Genomic DNA, 18,668 nt, shown 5'->3' on the forward strand with positions numbered 1-18,668 from the left:
CGTGGGGCTGCACATCAACTGATCTTTACAAACAGAGGGACAAGTCGTTCATTGGAAGGACTGATGTAGAAGCTGAAACCAATACTTTGGCCACCTGATGTGAAGAGCTAACACATCTGTAAAGACCCTGAAGCTGGGAAAGAGAGAAGGTGGGAGGAGAAGGGGACGAAAGAGGATGAGATGGTTGGATGGCATCACCGACTCAATGGACATGAGTTTGGGTAGACTCCGGGAGTTGGTGATGGACAGGAAGGCCTGGCGTGCTGCAGTCCATGGGATCACAGAGTCAAACACCAGTGAGCAATGGAACTGAACTGAACTGAACAGACAAGAGATCCCCTCTCCTGGATGCAGGCTTCTCTGCTCCCTAATGGACACGTGGTGGGAACACGGTGAGGCCAGCAGGCAGAGCCTCTCACAGAGCCCAGTGCTAGGCAGACATGGCAACAAGCAGAGGGGAGCCCGAGAGATGGGGGAGAGGAGCCAGAGAGAGGCAGGCAGGTGTATGATTATCTCTGATCCAGTTACATGCAGCAGCCATGACACCCAGCCCTGTGGACACCCCGTGTGCTTCACAGACCAACGGACTCACTCCCTGCTCAGCAACTCTGTTCCTCTCACACAGACAGGCTCCACCTTCCCTCACACACACACACACACACACACACACACACAAACACACACACGCACACACACTCCCCCCACACACACAGCCTCACACACTACTCAAACACTCCTCACTCACCCTCACTCACCCACACTTACTCCTCACACACCTTAATACATCACTTGCACACTCTTCACACACTGCACAAACACATAAACTCTTCACACCCATGTACACCCTCACACATACACACCCTCACACACTCACACACACACTTCTTCATACCCTCACACACACACACACCCTCACGCACTCCTCACCTGCACACATACACACACAAACACACACACAATCACAGAGCCTACAGGAGCGAAGACACAGGAAACACAGGGACCCAGGGGCGGTGCTCACACACCAGGCACATGGAGCGTGTGGAAACAGCCCAGAGTCCCAGCTGAGCTCAGTCACTGGAACTTCCACACGCTGAGAGCCACTGGGACTCCTAGAAGCTCCCTGAAAACAAGGGACACCATGGAGGGGACTTAGGCTGACCCAGCCCGATCCAGACAAAACTTCATAGCTCTGTAAAATCTGCCACTATGACCAATGGACACCACCCCCCCACAGGAGAGGAACCAGGATTCACATCAGCATGGTTCTTTTTTGGTCAGAAACACTGAGGCCAGGTTCCACAAATCCAGACACCTTTCCCTTCATCAAGGCGTCCTCTCCCCTACTGTGAACCAGGACAGAGGGGCAGCTCTTACCTTGACCACCCACCATGGTGCCAAGGAGGAGGACACAGAGTCCCTGCAGGGAGAGGTGTCTGCCCAGAGCCATCCTGACCCCACGTCCTCAGGGTCACAGTCCCAGCTGCAGGATCAGCCTGTGAGCAGGCGTCAGGGTGCCATCCGGGGTCTATATAGACCACCCCTTACACCCTCCCTCCTGAGAGCCAATAGCGACACCTTTTACCATTTCAGGCACTATCAGAGGCTGCATCTGCCACTTTCTGAAGCTCAGATACCAATGAGCTTCTGAATCTTCAACATCTCCTTATATGAGCAACACAGTCCTTTGAGCTCCTGCTTCCGTAGTCCTGACAGCTGGGTCCCACCACTGGGACTGGGGTAGAAACGGTTCATCAAAAATCATGAGTGCCTTTCTCTCCCCTGATCAGCCTGGTCAATATCTGCAGACTGTGAGATCTCACAGGGTCTGGGTGTAGAATCTGTTGACCGGTGGAGAATAACTTTTGTAGAATCGAGCATTGATCTTCCCCGGCACTGAGCTCAGGGTGGAAGCAGAGAACTACAAGAAGTCTTGAAACACAAGAGTATTTATCAGGTCAGCAGAAAATGAGGACCAGGAGTACAGGAATTCACAGGTGACTGTGAAGCCATGAAGTGAGACCCATCAAGTTGGGCAGATGAGATTGCAGGGTTTTCCCCCTTCTCAGAATGATCTGGACACTTGGTCCTGGAGCATGTGCCTGCATGCTCAGTCGTGTCTGACTCTTTGAAACCCCTGTACTGTAGCTCGCCAGCCTCCTCTGTCCAGTGGATTTCCCAGGCAAGAATACTGGAGGGGGTTACCATTTCCTTCTAAAGGAATCTTTCTGACTCAAGGATCAAATCTGCTTCTCCTGCATTGGCAGGCGGGTTCCCTATAGGGACATTCAGACATGTTAACTCCCTTTCCCTTTATTGCATTTCATTTTATGTGAAGTATCTCTTGCAGCTAGTCACTAAATGATTCTGACAGAGAGGAAGAGATTGCTATTAAAGGAAACAAAAAGAAAGTAGGAGTCATCATTCAACTCTAGCCCACCAAAATAGGAGCAGGGATCTCTAGAAGAAAACATGGGGCTTCACTGATGGCTCAGCAGTAAAGAATCCGCCTACAAAGCAAGAGACATGGATTCAGTCCCTGGGTCGGGAAGATCCCCTGGAGAAGGAAATGGCAACCCACTCCAGTATTCTTGCCAGGACAATTTCGCGGACAGAATGGCCTGGCCAGCTACAGTCCATTGTGTCGAAATGACTTGGGCACGACTAAGTGACTAAACAATGAAAACAAGAAGAAAATTATACTTTAGAAAGACTAAAGTTTTCTAAACTTCACATGTACCCCCTTTGTATGCTGAGAGTATGGTTTGATAAGATTCTGAATACTTTTGTATTATAAAACCATAACTAAACAAGACACAGAATATAATTTAAGGGAACAGCTCCAGAGAGATGGGGAAATAGAAAGTCTGCTACATGATAGCTGCAGGCAGGGGGCAAAGAAGGGGTGAGTGAAGCAGAGAAGAGAAAGGGGTTCATGCTGCCTGAAACCACCAATGAACCCACCTCCTCTGTTCTGCATTTAAGAGGAAAGGTGGCGGCAAGAATGGAATCCCAGGTGGGTTGAGGGGACAGATGCAAGCAGAAGGGATGATGTCCAGTGTGGCCATTGCTGCCTTGTTCTGTTTCCACTCATCAGAGAAGTCCAAGATGCTCCCCCAGAAGGTACCCCAGGGATGAATAGAGAGACTGAGAAGGGCCGTAAGTAATGCAAGATAGAGCTCCCCCATCGAAATTCAAGGTCACTAATGTGCTGCCCCCTTTCTTCATGCTGCCTCAGGCTCAAGATTCCCATGATGAAGCCCTATGGTCCACACAATCCCACCCTGAGGCCCCCTCACCCTGACTCCATCTTTTCAGCACAGATGTAGAAGGAAGTATCTGTGACACACAGACCCCAGGATCCCCACCGGAGCTCAGAGACAGCTTCAAGAGCCACCCACGGCCCACCTTAAGGTCTCAGTAGGGCCAACACTGAGGGCAGCTGCAGGTTAGTCCACAGCCCTGCCACATCCCCCACCGGAGGGACCCCTCATCCCAGTCAGCAGACACAACTTCTCTGTCCCGCCATGCCTGTTCTTCATACTTGAGATGGGAAAAAAGACAGTTGAACACATGCTTTTCTTCCTCTAAATATGCTAATATTTACCCATTATTTATTTAAGTATCACTTCCTTGTCATCTGGTCCTCTCACACTCAAGCCCCGTGACTGTACCTGACCCCATCTCCTTCTATATCTGGACATTTAACATGTTAATGATAAAAACTTACTATAAATATCAAAACCAAAATTTATACTCAGTTGATGAAGTAAGACCAGGATCTGCTCAGTCACTTAGAATTGATGCTCTACTCTCTCTGGGCCCAGAGTCATCATTCCTTACCCAGTTGTGGAGTCCACACCATCACCAGAAACCACCAGCCAGACACCGAGAACATAGGACGTGCTTCCTGAGGTCCAGTCATCCCTCCCACAGGATGACACAGGGATGCATTTAGTGAACCAGGTACACATGGTCTCAACTTGGGATGGAGATCTCACAGGTAAGATGCTGTTAGCAGCTCCAGACCCTTTATAGAAAGGGATGGGCTATAAAGAGTGGCAAACTCAGGGCTGGCAGCCTGTCCCCACAGCACCCTCTACCCCAGAGCTGGGGGTGCAGGGTCAACATGGACCAAGTCACCCTCGGATGAAGCTACATCTTTCTGACACATAAAGAAATCTCAGTATCCAATCTCATCAAAGATTTGAAGGAGGAAAGTTTTAGGGAGGACACTAACCCAGCTGTGTCCACAATGAACATGAGAGAGTGCAGTACAGGGTCAGGAAAACAGGCTCAGGAGCCAGACTGCCTGGTCTTGACTCACAGTTTAGCCACATGCCAAGTGCAGGCCTTGAACAGGGGGTTCTTACACTCTCTGATTAGTAAAAGGAGGGTGATGATCCCACCAAGACGACTGATTTTGGTGAGGATTAGGTGAGTTGGCATTAGCATGTGATATTACAACACTAGTTAACAGTAGTACATGTGCCGATGCTGATGTGCTCAGTCGTGGCCAATGCCTTGCGAACCCATGCCAGGTTCCTCTGTCCATGGAACTCTCCAGGCAATAGCAGTAGTGCATAGTAGTAGTAGTATGTACTACTGTTAACTTGCTTTCCTGATGGCTCAGATGATAAAGAATCTGCCTGCAATGCAGGAGATCTGAGTTCAATCCCTAGGTCAGGAAGATTCTCTGGAGAAGGAAATGACAACCCACTTTGGTATTCTTTCCTGGGAAATCCCATGGACAGAGGAGCCTGGAGGGGCTACAGTCCATAGAGTCGCAATGAGTTGGTCACAGCTGAGTGGCTAACACACATACTTACACATGTAGTAGTAGTAGAGAAGCAGTGTTAGGGCATCTCCCACCATCTCATCCCAGGAATCCCAGGACTCTAGAACAGGAATTCAATTCTGTGACCTGGAGCCCTGGCTGAGGCTGTCAGAACTCTCCCAGGAACCACATGCTGCGACGGTCATTGGTGCCAATCAGAGTTGTGAGTCTTCCACACATCACTCCTTCTCTCTGTGCCCCATGTAACTGCTCAAGAACCTCGACCTTACCATTGGTGAGCTTTTGTGAATTAAGTTGTTTACTTAATCATTTTACCTTATAAACTCGAATATACTTTTTGTAAAACATTTTGTGTCTAATTCACCTCCATATCCCCAGTGCTTGGCTAACTAAAAATCGTAATGATGTCTCTTGTATACCTGAATGAATGAATGTCAGCTTGGTATTTTACACAAATCATTTCAATCAAAAAGAAATCTTTTGAGAAATAATTTAATTTGTTGTGAGGATGTAACAGCACAATGCAAGCTGCATCATTTGTTTTAATGATATTTCAATACTGTTAAATGGTATGAGCTATATACGGTTCACTTCAACACCTTTATGCAATGCATGCAGTAAATTTCAATAACTAGAAACAACCTAGCCCCAGTACAAGAGCAGTGCTGAGACACCCAGTTCTAAACATGTATAAACGCTGCAAATTTCTTTGTATATCTGAAGATAAAGAAGACAAACCACAGAACACTGACAGGTGAAGACCATGAAGCCTCCTGTTCTGGTCTTAATCAGATATGGCCAAGTGCTCAGGATGTAAGTATTTATCATTTGGCATATTTTCAATTCAAACCACACACAACTGTAACAGGAAGAAATTTTGTTATAAAAAAATTTAAACATCTTCTATGTTGAATTAGAAGTACAGAAGTAAAGAGCAGAAAGAATCTTGTTCTTTGACTTAGGCTAACTATTTGTCCTTATGGATTGTGAAGCAATACAACATGTAGCATTATTATCCCCAAATCACCATGAGAAAATGGTGGTCAGAGGTTCAGTAATCTCTTTGCTAGGAAAGTTAATAATTAAACCTGCTTGCTTGAGGAAAATTTCCTCAGGACCAATCAGACAGACTAAAATACAAAATATTTTTAAATTAAAAAAGAGGTATACAACTCTAAAGGAAAAATTTAACTGAGTTGTTAAACCAAAGCATTGGAGACCCCTTCACCATCTGTGTTCCTTGCATGGATGGGACCAAGGTTAGTAAAGACTCCTTTACCAAAGACCACTTCATCACAAGAGCATGAAGGAAAGAGCAAGGTCATGAGCAGGCTGAGGTCCAGCCCATCATCTCTGTTCAGCCCGTTACAGTCTATAACCAGAAACATCGAACAGAGCGTGGCACTGAATTGCCCTCATTCACTCCTCCATAGTGCAACACCAGATACCCAGAGACAAGAGCAGATCAAAGCTAAGAAATCAAAGACAAGCAGATTCTAAGTGGAGAGCATGCAGACAAAGGGTATTCCTTGCTGCTGTCGGAAAGAAGCCCTCCCACCCCAGGCACCACCTGTGGGAGGAGAGACAAGAAGATGCCTCCTGAAAGAGAGGAAAACCAGTCTCAGCAGGGAGCTTGAACTAGAAATGACAAGACAGTTATTACCATGAACCCGAGCTAAATTGAGGGATAAATTTTAAATGGGAGAGTCTGTGTGAACTTCATGGAAATTTCAGTCCACACAAACATCCCTTGCTAGTGCACAAGATGAAATCGGTGATAAATATAGAGAATATTACATTTATGTATATTTCAGTTCTAGAGGACACACTTTTAATCCCATTACAGAGAGAAAATTCATAAATCTTCTCTTGTTTTTAAAAGCACAGAGTTGTCACCTCTGTGAACTCTTTTTATTTCCTCCAGCTCAAAATTACTGCTGTGTTTATTTAATCTGTAAAACCTTGCTCACTGTCTCTAAAGTGGGGGCTTCTTGAGAGGAAGTATTGTGTCTTACTCTTCAATATCTCTTTAAAGTCAAGTAAAGACACATAGAGAGAGCTTAACAAATAGTGGATAAAGAAAGAAATGAATGAATAAACAAATGCTGAAAATCACCCTGCAGTTAGTGATACTGAGTGGGGAGGGTGGTGGGGACATGGGAGACACGAATCTGACTACTCCCACTCAGCACAGACAGAAGTGCAGTAAGGAGCCAGAGACACATCAGACAAAGGAACCAGATACAGAAGGGCTTCTTCAAATCCCATTCTGAGGATGGTCTAATGACATTTAATTTCTGCACAAAATTGTACCTCAGAAACTTCACCAAGGCAAGAAAACAACTGACAGCATTGCTACCAAGGATGTGGCATCAATAGTAATATTCATCAAATAGCTGTTTTTCTATCTCCCAGTGACTCATTCTGGCCAATGAAACGTGGGTGTTGTCACCTGTGTCACTTCTGAGTAGAGGCATGAAAACCCCATGCGACTCTCTGGTTTCTCTCTTTCCTGCCCCAGAAGCTGCGTGTTCCACATGGTACACGTGTAAGCTAGTGGAGCCTCACTGACCACAGCACGTTGGCAGGTTGGTAATGAATGTGTGTATGCATGTGTGTGTTCCTTCTGAGATTTGGGAGTCAGTTGTTCCAGCATCAGAACAGAGCCTATTCTGAAGACGTGAAAGGAAGACAAAATCTGTCACATAAAGCAGGTACTTTTCTGGATCTCCTCTTCCTTCTGTGTCTTCATCCCAAGCTGCTCCCTCAGGTCTCAACTTGATTCCTCTTTGGGGCTTGGTTGATTCCTAGTCACCATCACTGATTGACCAACAACTAGACCTAAACTTCTGCTTAAGAGCATCCACACCTGGTGCAGCTCCTCCTCCCTTTACATCAGTCTGTGCTGACAGTGGTGCTTCCATTTCCCCATCTTTGTCTCTGAGCATCTTGACCTTCATCCTTAAACAGCTCTCCTTTGCTCTGAGTTAGTCAGTTCATCATCTTTCATCTTATTTTCACATTCCACCAATCCTGTACTAATGAAAAAGCAGCATGTACTTTCCAAACCTCTTCTGTTTCTTCTTGATTTCCAGAACAAATCTGATTCCTGGATTTAGTTCTTCATGTAGTTAATTAAATTCTTCACCTTTGGGTAAGAAATAACTTTGCTGAATTTTTTTTTCCCTCAACTGAAGAAAATGGCACATTCAAAACCTATCTCCTTGTGACCATGTAACCGAAAGGTATGTGTGAGGGGTCCGGCTGCTAACCACTAAAAAGCCAGCATACAGGCCAGGTTGGTGGAAAGGAAAGTTTGTTTTATTCCAGATGCCAGCAACTGGCAGGGAGGGTGGTGGACATCTGTACAAGGGCCGACTCTGCCCACCCCATGACAAGAAGAGGGTGAGAGCTTCTATAGACAGAGCTGAGGTGGGGGGAGGTTATATGCAGAAACAGCACACTCATCTCTAACAATCATCTTCAAATTGGTCATCAGGGGTCTGATTAGCATCATCTTGGTGGTTTTCAGTTCAGTTCAGTCACTCAGTCGAGTCTGACTCTTTGCGACCCCATGGGCTGCAGCACACCAGGCTTCCCTGTCCATCTCTAACTCCTGGAACTTGCTCAAACTCATGTCCATTGAGTCGGTGATGCCATCCAAAACATCCACTGGTTGTTTTAGGTACAGTTGATCTTTAGTGCTTGGGTGTACTTGTTCCCATGTCTTTGTGGTCAGTTCTCAGAATTGTGGATGCTCAAATCCTGGATACAGTGTGGTCATCATGTAGTTCACTGCTCCGCCTGGTGTTTTGTGTCTATAAGACAGCTCACAGGACATGGCTCAGAATATCATCTGTAACCCTTGAGAAAGAACTAAAGGTCCTTGACTGTGCTTAATGACTACATTATTAATACTTAGTCTCCTCTGACTGTTTTCCTTTGTTTCCACATTTCTCGCTTCTCCAATTAAACATATTCTTTGACTAAAGTTTTCCACAGGCAAAAGGCAGGCAGAAGACACGGTGAGGGGGCAAGGATCATAGAGTCCTCTCTGCTTCAACCACAGCCCTAGGGCTCCCCTCAGGATTTGGAAGGGGCTGGTGCAAGGAGAGGCTCTGAAGAACACGTTTCATCAACTTCACGATTAACCCACCTCTGCTCAGATCTGATGTAATTACCAACTGCAGAGCTATTGAGTTCTTGTGGGTGGTGATTCTTAAACCACTGCAACCTAAGGTTAGTGCCTCTGGGGTGGCACTCAGAGTTCAAAGCCTGAGTGATTGCTCAGACTCAAAGTCTATGAACTGAGGCTCTATTCCATGTGGAGCTTTGGTGCAGATGAGTTCTGCCTGCAGACCAGCCTCAGAACACTGGAAAATACAGCAAAATATGTTCCTCCTTTAACATGAAAGACTCTGTGAACAGATCTCTTTTTCTTGTCATCGAATGCTTCCCAATCTGGGCATGCTAACCAAGGCTCCTGCAGTCTTCAGGCATTGTCTGAGGCCTTGCCAGGGCCCAGGATTGGAGTGAGGCCTATGCCTGTGTATAAGCTCTATATTTCCCCTCTCTATAACTTCACAGATGCTCAGCTAATATTTATTGAATGGCTGAATGGCACTGTACTAAATATTGAAGATAAGTTGTCTTAAATATAAAGAAATGTTTCTGAGAACATCATTTAGCTAATATTTTTGTTTTAAAGGCAAATGTTTATGGCAATTAGCAAGGCAGAATTTGATTTTCAAAAACAAGCAGCTATCACCAACAAATATGTCACAACGAACACTGCAAATCTCTATCTCTAAGGATACACAAGGCAAACCACAAAGTACCTACATGTGGCTTCTTAATAAGTCTTAATCAAACACAACTGAGGAGACAGGATATTCATATGGTTTATCATTGACAGTTTTTTCATTAAAACCACATAGCAATATCACAGGAAGAAAATTTGCGATTAAAAAAGTACAGCTGCACCATCGATATGACATAAGGAAGGAGATAAGGTGCCAAAAGACTTCTTTGGCTTAAAATAACAGACAGCTTAATTAGTGTTTCACTTTTCAAAGGAGAGTCCTCTTCAGCTGATCTTGAAAGATGATGTGGAGACCAGGACAACTCAACTGTTGTGCACAACAGTTAGAACTGTGAACTGATAATTTTGGATACTGTTGCTCTTTGAGTCCCTTCTTGTTACTTTTTGTGAATCTACTGTAGATTTTTACATTTCTGTTGCCACATGGCTCACATAAAACATCTTAGAGGGACAACAGTAAATACTACACTGATAACAAACTAATTCCAATGACATGCAAAAGCTCTACCTTTTTATCCCCTTCTACGCATTTTGTTTTGGATGTCACAATTTACCTCTCTCTACCACAGGACTGGAAAAGGTCAGTTTTCATTCCAATCCCAAAGAAAGGCAATGCCAAAGAATGCTCAAACTACCGCACAATTGCACTCATCTCACACACTAGTAAAGTAATGCTCAAAATTCTCCAAGCCAGGCTTCAGCAATACGTGAACCGTGAACTTCCTGATGTTCAAGCTGGTTTTAGAAAAGGCAGAGGAACCAGAGATCAAATTGCCAACATCTGCTGGATCATAGAAAAAGCAAGAGAGTTCCAGAAAAACATCTATTTCTGCTTTATTGACTATGCCAAAGCCTTTGACTGTGTGGATCACAATAAACTCTGGAAAATTCTGAAAGGGATGGGAATACCAGACCACCTGATCTGCCGATCTGCCTCTTGAGAAATTTGTATGCAGGTCAGGAAGCAACAGTTAGAAATGGACATGGAACAACAGACTGGTTCCAAATAGGAAAAGGAGTACCTCAAGGCTGTATATTGTCACCCTGTTTATTTAACTTATATACAGAGTACATCATGAGAAACCCTGGACTGGAAGAAACACAAACTGGAATAAGATTGCCGGGAGAAATATCAATAACCTCAGATATGCAGATGACACCACCCTTATGGCAAAAAGTGAAGAGGAACTCAAAAGCCTCTTGATGAAAGTGAAAGTGGAGAGTGAAAAAGTTGGCTTAAAGCTTAATATTCAGAAAATGAAGACCACGGCATCCGGTCCCACCACTTCATGGGAAATAGATGGGGAAACAGTGGAAACAGTGTCAGAGTTTATTTTTTGGGGCTTCAAAATCACTGCAGATGGTGACTGCAGTCATGAAATTAAAAGACGCTTACTCCTTGGAAGGAAAGTCATGACCAATCTAGATAGCATATTCAAAAGCAGAGACATTACTTTACCAACAAAGGTTCGTCTAGTCAAGGCTATGGTTTTTCCTGTGGTCATGTATGGATGTGAGAGTTGGACTGTGAAGAAGGCTGAGCGCCAAAGAATTGATGCTTTTGAACTGTGGTGTTGGAGAAGACTCTTGAGAGTCCCTTGGACTGCAAGGAGATCCAACCAGTCCATTCCAAAGGAGCTCAGCCCTGGGATGTCTTTGGAAGAAATGATGCTAAAGCTGAAACTCCAGTACTTTGGCCACCTCATGTGAGGAGTTGACTCATTGGAAAAGACTCTGATGCTGGGAGGGAATGGGGGCAGGAGGAGAAGGGGACGACAGAGGATGAGATGGCTGGATGGCATCACTGCCTCGATGGACGTGAATCTCAGTGAACTCCGGGAGTTGGTGATGGACAGGGAGGCCTGGCGTGCTGCGATTCATGGGGTCGCAAAGAGTCGGACACGACTGAGCGACTGATCTGATCTGATCTGATCTGATATTGTATATCCACTAACAAAATATTTTTCTCTATAGCTATTTTAATACTTTCTTTAGACTAAAGCTAATTGATTAGCACACTACCATATTACAGTGTCAGAGGATGCTGAATTGGATTCAGTATTTACATTTACAAGTCTGTTGCATATTTTCACTTCTTTCATATAAAAATTAGCATCCTTCATTTAGTTTGAGTAACTCCTCTCAGCAATCTGGTAAGACAAGCCTAATGTTGGTGAATTCCCTCAACTGTTGTTTGTTTGGGAAAGTCTTTATATCATCTTCATTTATGAAAAACAACCTTCCTGAGAAAAGTATTTGTGGTGGTAGGCTTTTTTTTTTTTTTCTAAAGTTTGAATATATCATCCTTTCTCTCCTGGACAGTCAGTTTTCTACTAAAAAGTCCACTGATATTTTTAAGGAAATTTCTTTTTTGTGAGCATTTACTTTTCTCTTGCTGCCTATAAAATTCTCTCTTCTTCTTGATTACAAAAAATGTGTCTTGGGGATGATCATTTTGAATGAACTCTGAGGAGTGACCTATTAGCTACATGAACTTGGATGTCTAAATCTCATCAGATTTGGGACTTATCTGGTATTATTTCTTTAAGTACAATCTGTGTCCCTTTCTCCCTCTCTTGTCCTTCCTGGACTCCAATAATGTGCAGGTTGTTTCTGTGAATGTTACCCCATAGTTCACACAGGTTCTTTCACTCTTTTTCATTCCTCTTTTTCTTTGTCCCCTGGCTGGGTAATCTCAATGGCCCTGTCTTCTAAGTTACAGAGTCTTCTGCTGTTGTTGATGCTTTAGGTAGCATCAACAATTTTTCATTTTGTTGCATTCCCTTCATTGTAGTCTTTTTTTTCTTTCTTTTTTTTAATTTAATTTTATTTTTTTAATTTAATTTTATTCTTAAACTTTACAAATTGTATTAGTTTTGGCAAATATCAAAATGAATCCACCACAGGTATACCCGTGTTCCCCATCCTGAACCCTCCTCCCTCCTCCCTCCCCATACCCTCCCCCTGGGCCGTCCCAGTGCACCAGCCCCAAGCATCCAGCATCGTGCATCGAACCTGGACTGGCGACTCATCTCATACATGATATTACCCATGTTTCAATGCCATTCTCCCAAATCTCTCCACCCTCTCCCTCTCCCACAGAGTCCATAAGACTGACCTATACATCAGTGTCTCTTTTGCTGTCTCATACACAGAGTTATTGTTACCATCTTTCTAAATTCCATATATATGCGTTAGTATACTGTATTGGTGTTTTTCTTTCTGGCTTACTTCACTCTGTATAATAGGCTCCAGTTTCATCCACCTCATTAGAACTGATTCAAATGTATTCTTTTTAATGGCTGAGTAATACTCCATTATGTATATATACCACAGCTTTCTTACCCATTCATCTGCTGATGGGCATCTAAGTTGCTTCCATGTCCTGGCTATTAAAAACAGTGCTGCGATGAACATTGGGGTACACGTGTCCCTTTCCCTTCTGGTTTCCTCAGTGTGTATGCCCAGCAGTGGGATTGCTGGATCATAAGGCAGTTCTAGTTCCAGTTTTTTAAGGAATCTCCACACTGTTCTCCATAGTGGCTGTACTAGTTTGCATTCCCACCAACAGTGTAAGAGGGTTCCCTTTTCTCCACACCCTCTCCACCATTTATTGCTTGTAGACTTTTGTGTTTTTTTTTTTTAATTTAATTTTATTTTTAAATTTTACATAATTGTATTAGTTTTGCCAAATATCAAAATGAATCCACCACAGGTATACATGTGTTCCCCATCCTGAACCCTCCTCCCTCCTCCCTCCCCATACCATCCCTCTGGGTCGTCCCAGTGCACTAGCCCCAAGCATCCAGTATCATGCATCGAACCTGGACTGGCATCTCATTTCATACATGATATTTTACGTGTTTCAATGCCATTCTCCCAAATCTCCCCACCCTCTCTCTCTCCCACAGAGTCCATAAGACTGACCTATACATCAGTGTCTCTTTTGCTGTCTCATATACAGGGTTATTGTTACCATCTTTCTAAATTCCATATATATGCGTTAGTGTACTGTATTGGTGTTTTTCTTTCTGGCTTACTTCACTCTGTATAATAGGCTCCAGTTTCATCCACTTCATTAGAACTGATTCAAATGTATTCTTTTTAATGGCTGAGTAATACTCCATTGTGTATATGTACCACAGCTTTCTTACCCATTCATCTGCTGATGGACATCTAGGTTGCTTCCATGTCCTGGCTATTATAAACAGTGCTGCGATGAACATTGAGGTACACGTGTCTCTTTCCCTTCTGGTTTCCTCAGTGTGTATGCCCAGCAGTGGGATTGCTGGATCATAAGGCAGTTCTAGTTCCAGTTTTTTAAGGAATCTCCACACTGTTCTCCATAGTGGCTGTACTAGTTTGCATTCCCACCAACAGTGTAAGAGGGTTCCCTTTCCTCCACACCCTCTCCATTTATTATTTGTAGACTTTTGGATTGCAGCCATTCTGACTGGTGTGAAATGGTACCTCATAGTGGTCTTGATTTGCATTTCTCTGATAATGAGTGATGTTGAGCATCTTTTCATGTGTTTCTTAGCCATCTGTATGTCTTCTTTGGAGAAATGTCTATTTAGTTCTTTGGCCCATTTTTTGATTGGGTCATTTATTTTTCTGGAGTTGAGCTGGAGGAGTTGCTTGTATATTTTTGAGATTAGTTGTTTGTCAGTTGCTTCATTTGCTATTATTTTCTCCCATTCTGAAGGCTGTCTTTTCACCTTGCTAATAGTTTCCTTTGTTGTGCAGAAGCTTTTAAGGTTAATTAGGTCCCATTTGTTTATTTTTGCTTTTATTTCCAATATTCTGGGAGGTGGGTCATAGAGGATCCTGCTGTGATGTATGTCAGAGAGTGTTTTGCCTATGTTCTCCTCTAGGAGTTTTATAGTTTCTGGTCTTACGTTGAGATCTTTAATCCATTTTGAGTTTATTTTTGTGTATGGTGTTAGAAAGTGTTCTAGTTTCATTCTTTTATAAGTGGTTGACCAGTTTTCCCAGCACCACTTGTTAAAGAGATTTTCTTTAATCCATTGTATATTCTTGCCTCCTTTCTCAAAGATAAGGTGACAATAGGTGCGTGGATTTATCTCTGGGCTTTCTATTTTGTTCCATTGATCAATATTTCTGTCTTTGTGCCAGTACCATACTGTCTTGATAACTGTGGCTTTGTAATAGAGCCTGAAGTCAGGTAGGTTGATTCCTCCAGTTCCATTCTTCTTTCTCAAGATAGCTTTGGCTATTCGAGGTTTTTTGTATTTCCATACAAATTGTGAAATTATTTGTTCTAGCTCTGTGAAGAATACTGTTGGAAGCTTGATAGGGATTGCATTGAATCTATAAATTGCTTTGGGTAGTATATTCATTTTCACTATATTGATTCCTCCAATCCATGAACATGGTATATTTCTCCTTCTATTAGTGTCCTCTTTGATTTCTTTCACCAGTGTTTTTTAGTTTTCTATATATAGGTTTTTAGTTTCTTTAGGTAGATATATTCCTAAGTATTTTATTCTTTCCATTGCAATGGTGAATGGAATTGTTTCCTTAATTTCTCTTTCTGTTTTCTCATTATTAGTGTATGGGGATGCCAGGGATTTCTGTGTGTTGATTTTATATCCTGCAACTTTACTATAATCATTGATTAGTTCTAGTAGTTTTCTGGTGGAGTCTTTAGGGTTTTCTATGTAGAGGATCATGTCATCTGCAAATAGTGAGAGTTTTACTTCTTCTTTTCCAATTTGGATTCCTTTTATTTCTTTTTCTGCTCTGATTGCTGTGGCCAAAACTTCCAAAACTATGTTGAATAGTAATGGTGAAAGTGGGCACCCTTGTCTTGTTCCTGACTTTAGAGGAAATGCTTTCAATTTTTCACCATTGAGGATAATGTTTGCTGTGGGTTTCTCATATATAGCTTTTACTATGTTGAGGTATGTTCCTTCTATTCCTGCTTTCTGGAGAGTTTTTATCATAAATGGATGTTGAATTTTGTCAAAGGCTTTCTCTGCATCTATTGAGATAATCATATGGTTTTTATTTGTCAATTTGTTAATGTGGTGTATTACATTGATTGATTTGTGGATATTGAAGAATCCTTGCATCCCTGGGATAAAGCCCACTTGGTCATGGTGTATGATCTTTTTAATGTGTTGTTGGATTCTGATTGCTAGAATTTTGTTAACGATTTTTGCATCTATGTTCATCAGTTATATTGGTCTGTAGTTTTCTTTTTTTGTGGGATCTTTGTCAGGTTTTGGTATTAGGGTGATGGTGGCATCATAGAATGAGTTTGGAAGGTTACCTTCCTCTGCAATTTTCTGGAAGAGCTTGAGCAGGATAGGTGTTCACTCTTCTCTAAATTTTTGGTAGAATTCAGCTGTGAAGCTGCCTGGACCTGGGCTTTTGTTTGCTGGAAGATTTTTGATTACAGTTTCAATTTCCGTGCCTATGATGGGTCTGTTAAGATTTTCTATTTCTTCCTGGTCCAGTTTTGGAAAGTTGTACTTTTCTAAGAATTTGTCCATTTCTTCCACGTTGTCCATTTTATTGGCATATAATTGTTGATAGTAGTCTCTTATGATCCTTTGTATTCTGTGTTTTCTGTTGTGATCTCTCCATTTTCATTTCTAATTTTATTGATTTGATTTTTCTCCCTTTGTTTCTTGATGAGTTTGGCTAATGGTTTGTCAATTTTATTTATCCTTTCAAAGAACCAGCTTTTGGCTTTGTTGAGTTTTGCAATGGTCTCTTTTGTTTCTTTTGCATTTATTTCTGCCCTAATTTTTAAGATTTCTTTCCTTATACTGACCCTGTGGTTCTCCATTTCTTCCTTTTCTAGTTGCTTTAGGTGTAGGGTTAGGTTATTTGTTTGAGTTTTTTCTTGTTTCTTGAGGTATGCCTGTATTGCTATGAACTTTCCCCTTAGGACTGCTTTTAAAGTGTCCCATAGGTTTTGGGTTGTCGTGTTTTCATTTTCATTCATTTCTATGCAAATTTTGATTTCTTTTTTGATTTCTTCTGTGATTTGTTGGTTATTCAGCAGCGTGTTGTTCAGCCTCCATATGTTGGAATTTTTAATAGTTTTTCTCCTGTAATTGAGATCTAATCTTACTGCACTGTGGTCAGAAAAGATTCTTGGAATGATTTCAATTTTTTTGAATTTACCAAGGCTAGCTTTATGGCCCAGGATGTGATCTATCCTGGAGAAGGTTCCATGTGTGCTTGAGAAAAAGGTGAAATTCATTGTTTTGGGATGAAATGTCCTATAGATATCAATTAGGTCTAACTAGTCTATTGTATCGTTTAAAGTTTGTGTTTCCTTGTTAATTTTCTGTTTAGTTGATCTATCCATAGGTGTGAGTGGGGTATTAAAGTCTGCCACTATTATTGTGTTATTGTTAATTTCTCCTTTCATACTTGTTAGCATTTGTCTTACATATTGTGGCGCTCCCGTGTTGGGTGCATATATATTTTAATTGTTATATCTTCTTCTTGGATTGATCCTTTGATCATTATGTAGTGACCATCTTTGTCTCTTTTCACAGCCTTTGTTTTAAAGTCTATTTTATCTGATGTAAGTATTGCTACTCCTGCTTTCTTTTGGTCCCTATGTGCATGGAAAATCTTTTTCCAGCCCTTCACTTTCAGTCTGTATGTGTCCCCTGTTTTGAGGTGGGTCTCTTGTAGACAACATATGTAGGGGTCTTGTTTTTGTATCCATTCAGCCAGTCTTTGTCTTTTGGTTGGGGCATTCAACCCATTTATGTTTAAGGTAATTACTGATAAGTATGATCCCGTTGCCATTTATTTTATTGTTTTGGGTTCGATTTTATACACCATTTTTGTGTTTCCTGTCTAGAGAATATCCTTTAATATTTGTTGGAGAGCTGGCTTGGTGGTGCTGAATTCTCTCAGCTTTTGCTTGTCTGAAAAGCTTTTGATTTCTCCTTCATATTTGAATGAGATCCTTGCTTGGTACAATAATCTAGGCTGTAGGTTATTTTCTTTCATCACTTTAAGTATGTCTTGCCATTCCCTCCTGGCTTGAAGAGTTTCTCTTGAAAGATCAGCTGTTCTCCTTATGGGAATTCCCTTGTGTGTTATTTGTTGTTTTTCCCTTGCTGCTTTTAATACTTGTTCTTTGTGTTTGATCTTTGTTAATTTGATTAATATGTGTCTTGGGGTGTTTCGCCTTGGGTTTATCCTGTTTGGGACTCTCTGGGTTTCTTGGACTTGGGTGATTATTTCCTTCCCCATTTTAGGGAAGTTTTCAACTATTATCTCTTCAAGTATTTTCTCATGGTCTTTCTTTTTGTCTTCTTCTTCTGGGACCCCTTTAATTCGAATGTTGTAGTGTTTAATATTGTCCTGCAGGTCTCTGAGATTGTCCTCATTTCTTTTAATTCATTTTTCTTTTATCCTCTCTGATTCATTTATTTCTACCATTCTATCTTTTACCTCACTTAACCTATCTTCTGCCTCTGTTATTCTACTATTTGTTGCCTCCAGAGTATTTTTAATTTCATTTATTGCATTATTCATTTTATATTGACTCTCTTTTATTTCTTCTAGGCCCTTGTTAAACCTTTCTTGCATCTTCTCAATCTTTGTCTCCAGGCTATTTACCTGTGATTCCATTTTGATTTCAAGATTTTGGATCAATTTCACTATCATTATTTGGAATTCTTTATCAGGTAGATTCCCTATCTCTTCCTCTTTTGTTTGGTTTGGTGGGCATTTATCCTGTTCCTTTATCTGCTGGGTATTCCTCTGTCTCTTCATCTTGTTTAAATTGCTGAGTTTGGGGTGTCCTTTCTATATTCTGGCAGTTTGTGGAGTTCTCTTTATTGTGACATTTCCTCACTCTGTGTGGGTTTGTACAGGTGGTTTGTCAAGGTTTCTTGTTTAGGGAAGCTTGTGTCGGTGTTCTGGTGGGTGGAGCTGTATTTCTTCTCTCTGGAGTGCAATGAAATGTCCAGTAATGAGTTATGGGATGTCTATGGTTTTGGGGTGACTTTGGGCTGCCTGTATCTTGGAGCTCAGGGCTGTGTTCCTTGT

The 18,668-nt window shown here is 42.1% G+C and overlaps 2 protein-coding genes across 3 annotated transcripts in view; both read right to left on the reverse strand.

Annotated features, from left to right (window-relative positions):
• The window catches only part of LOC139176099 (antigen WC1.1-like), a 61,401-nt gene extending 59,911 nt beyond the window's left edge, over nucleotides 1–1,490 (reverse strand). For both annotated transcript variants that reach the window (XM_070788635.1, XM_070788634.1), the window contains exon 1: nucleotides 1,375–1,490. In XM_070788635.1, the coding sequence (XP_070644736.1) occupies nucleotides 1,375–1,447 (73 nt within the window). In that variant the 5' untranslated portion in view covers nucleotides 1,448–1,490. The remainder of the gene's footprint in view (nucleotides 1–1,374) is intronic.
• Nucleotides 1–18,668, reverse strand: part of LOC139182962 (antigen WC1.1-like) — a gene marked incomplete in the record, with an annotated part of 771,738 nt that overhangs the window by 139,219 nt on the left and 613,851 nt on the right.

This window comes from Bos indicus, chromosome 5, assembly GCF_029378745.1.
Source record: "Bos indicus isolate NIAB-ARS_2022 breed Sahiwal x Tharparkar chromosome 5, NIAB-ARS_B.indTharparkar_mat_pri_1.0, whole genome shotgun sequence".
NCBI classification, from domain to species: domain Eukaryota; kingdom Metazoa; phylum Chordata; class Mammalia; order Artiodactyla; family Bovidae; genus Bos; species Bos indicus.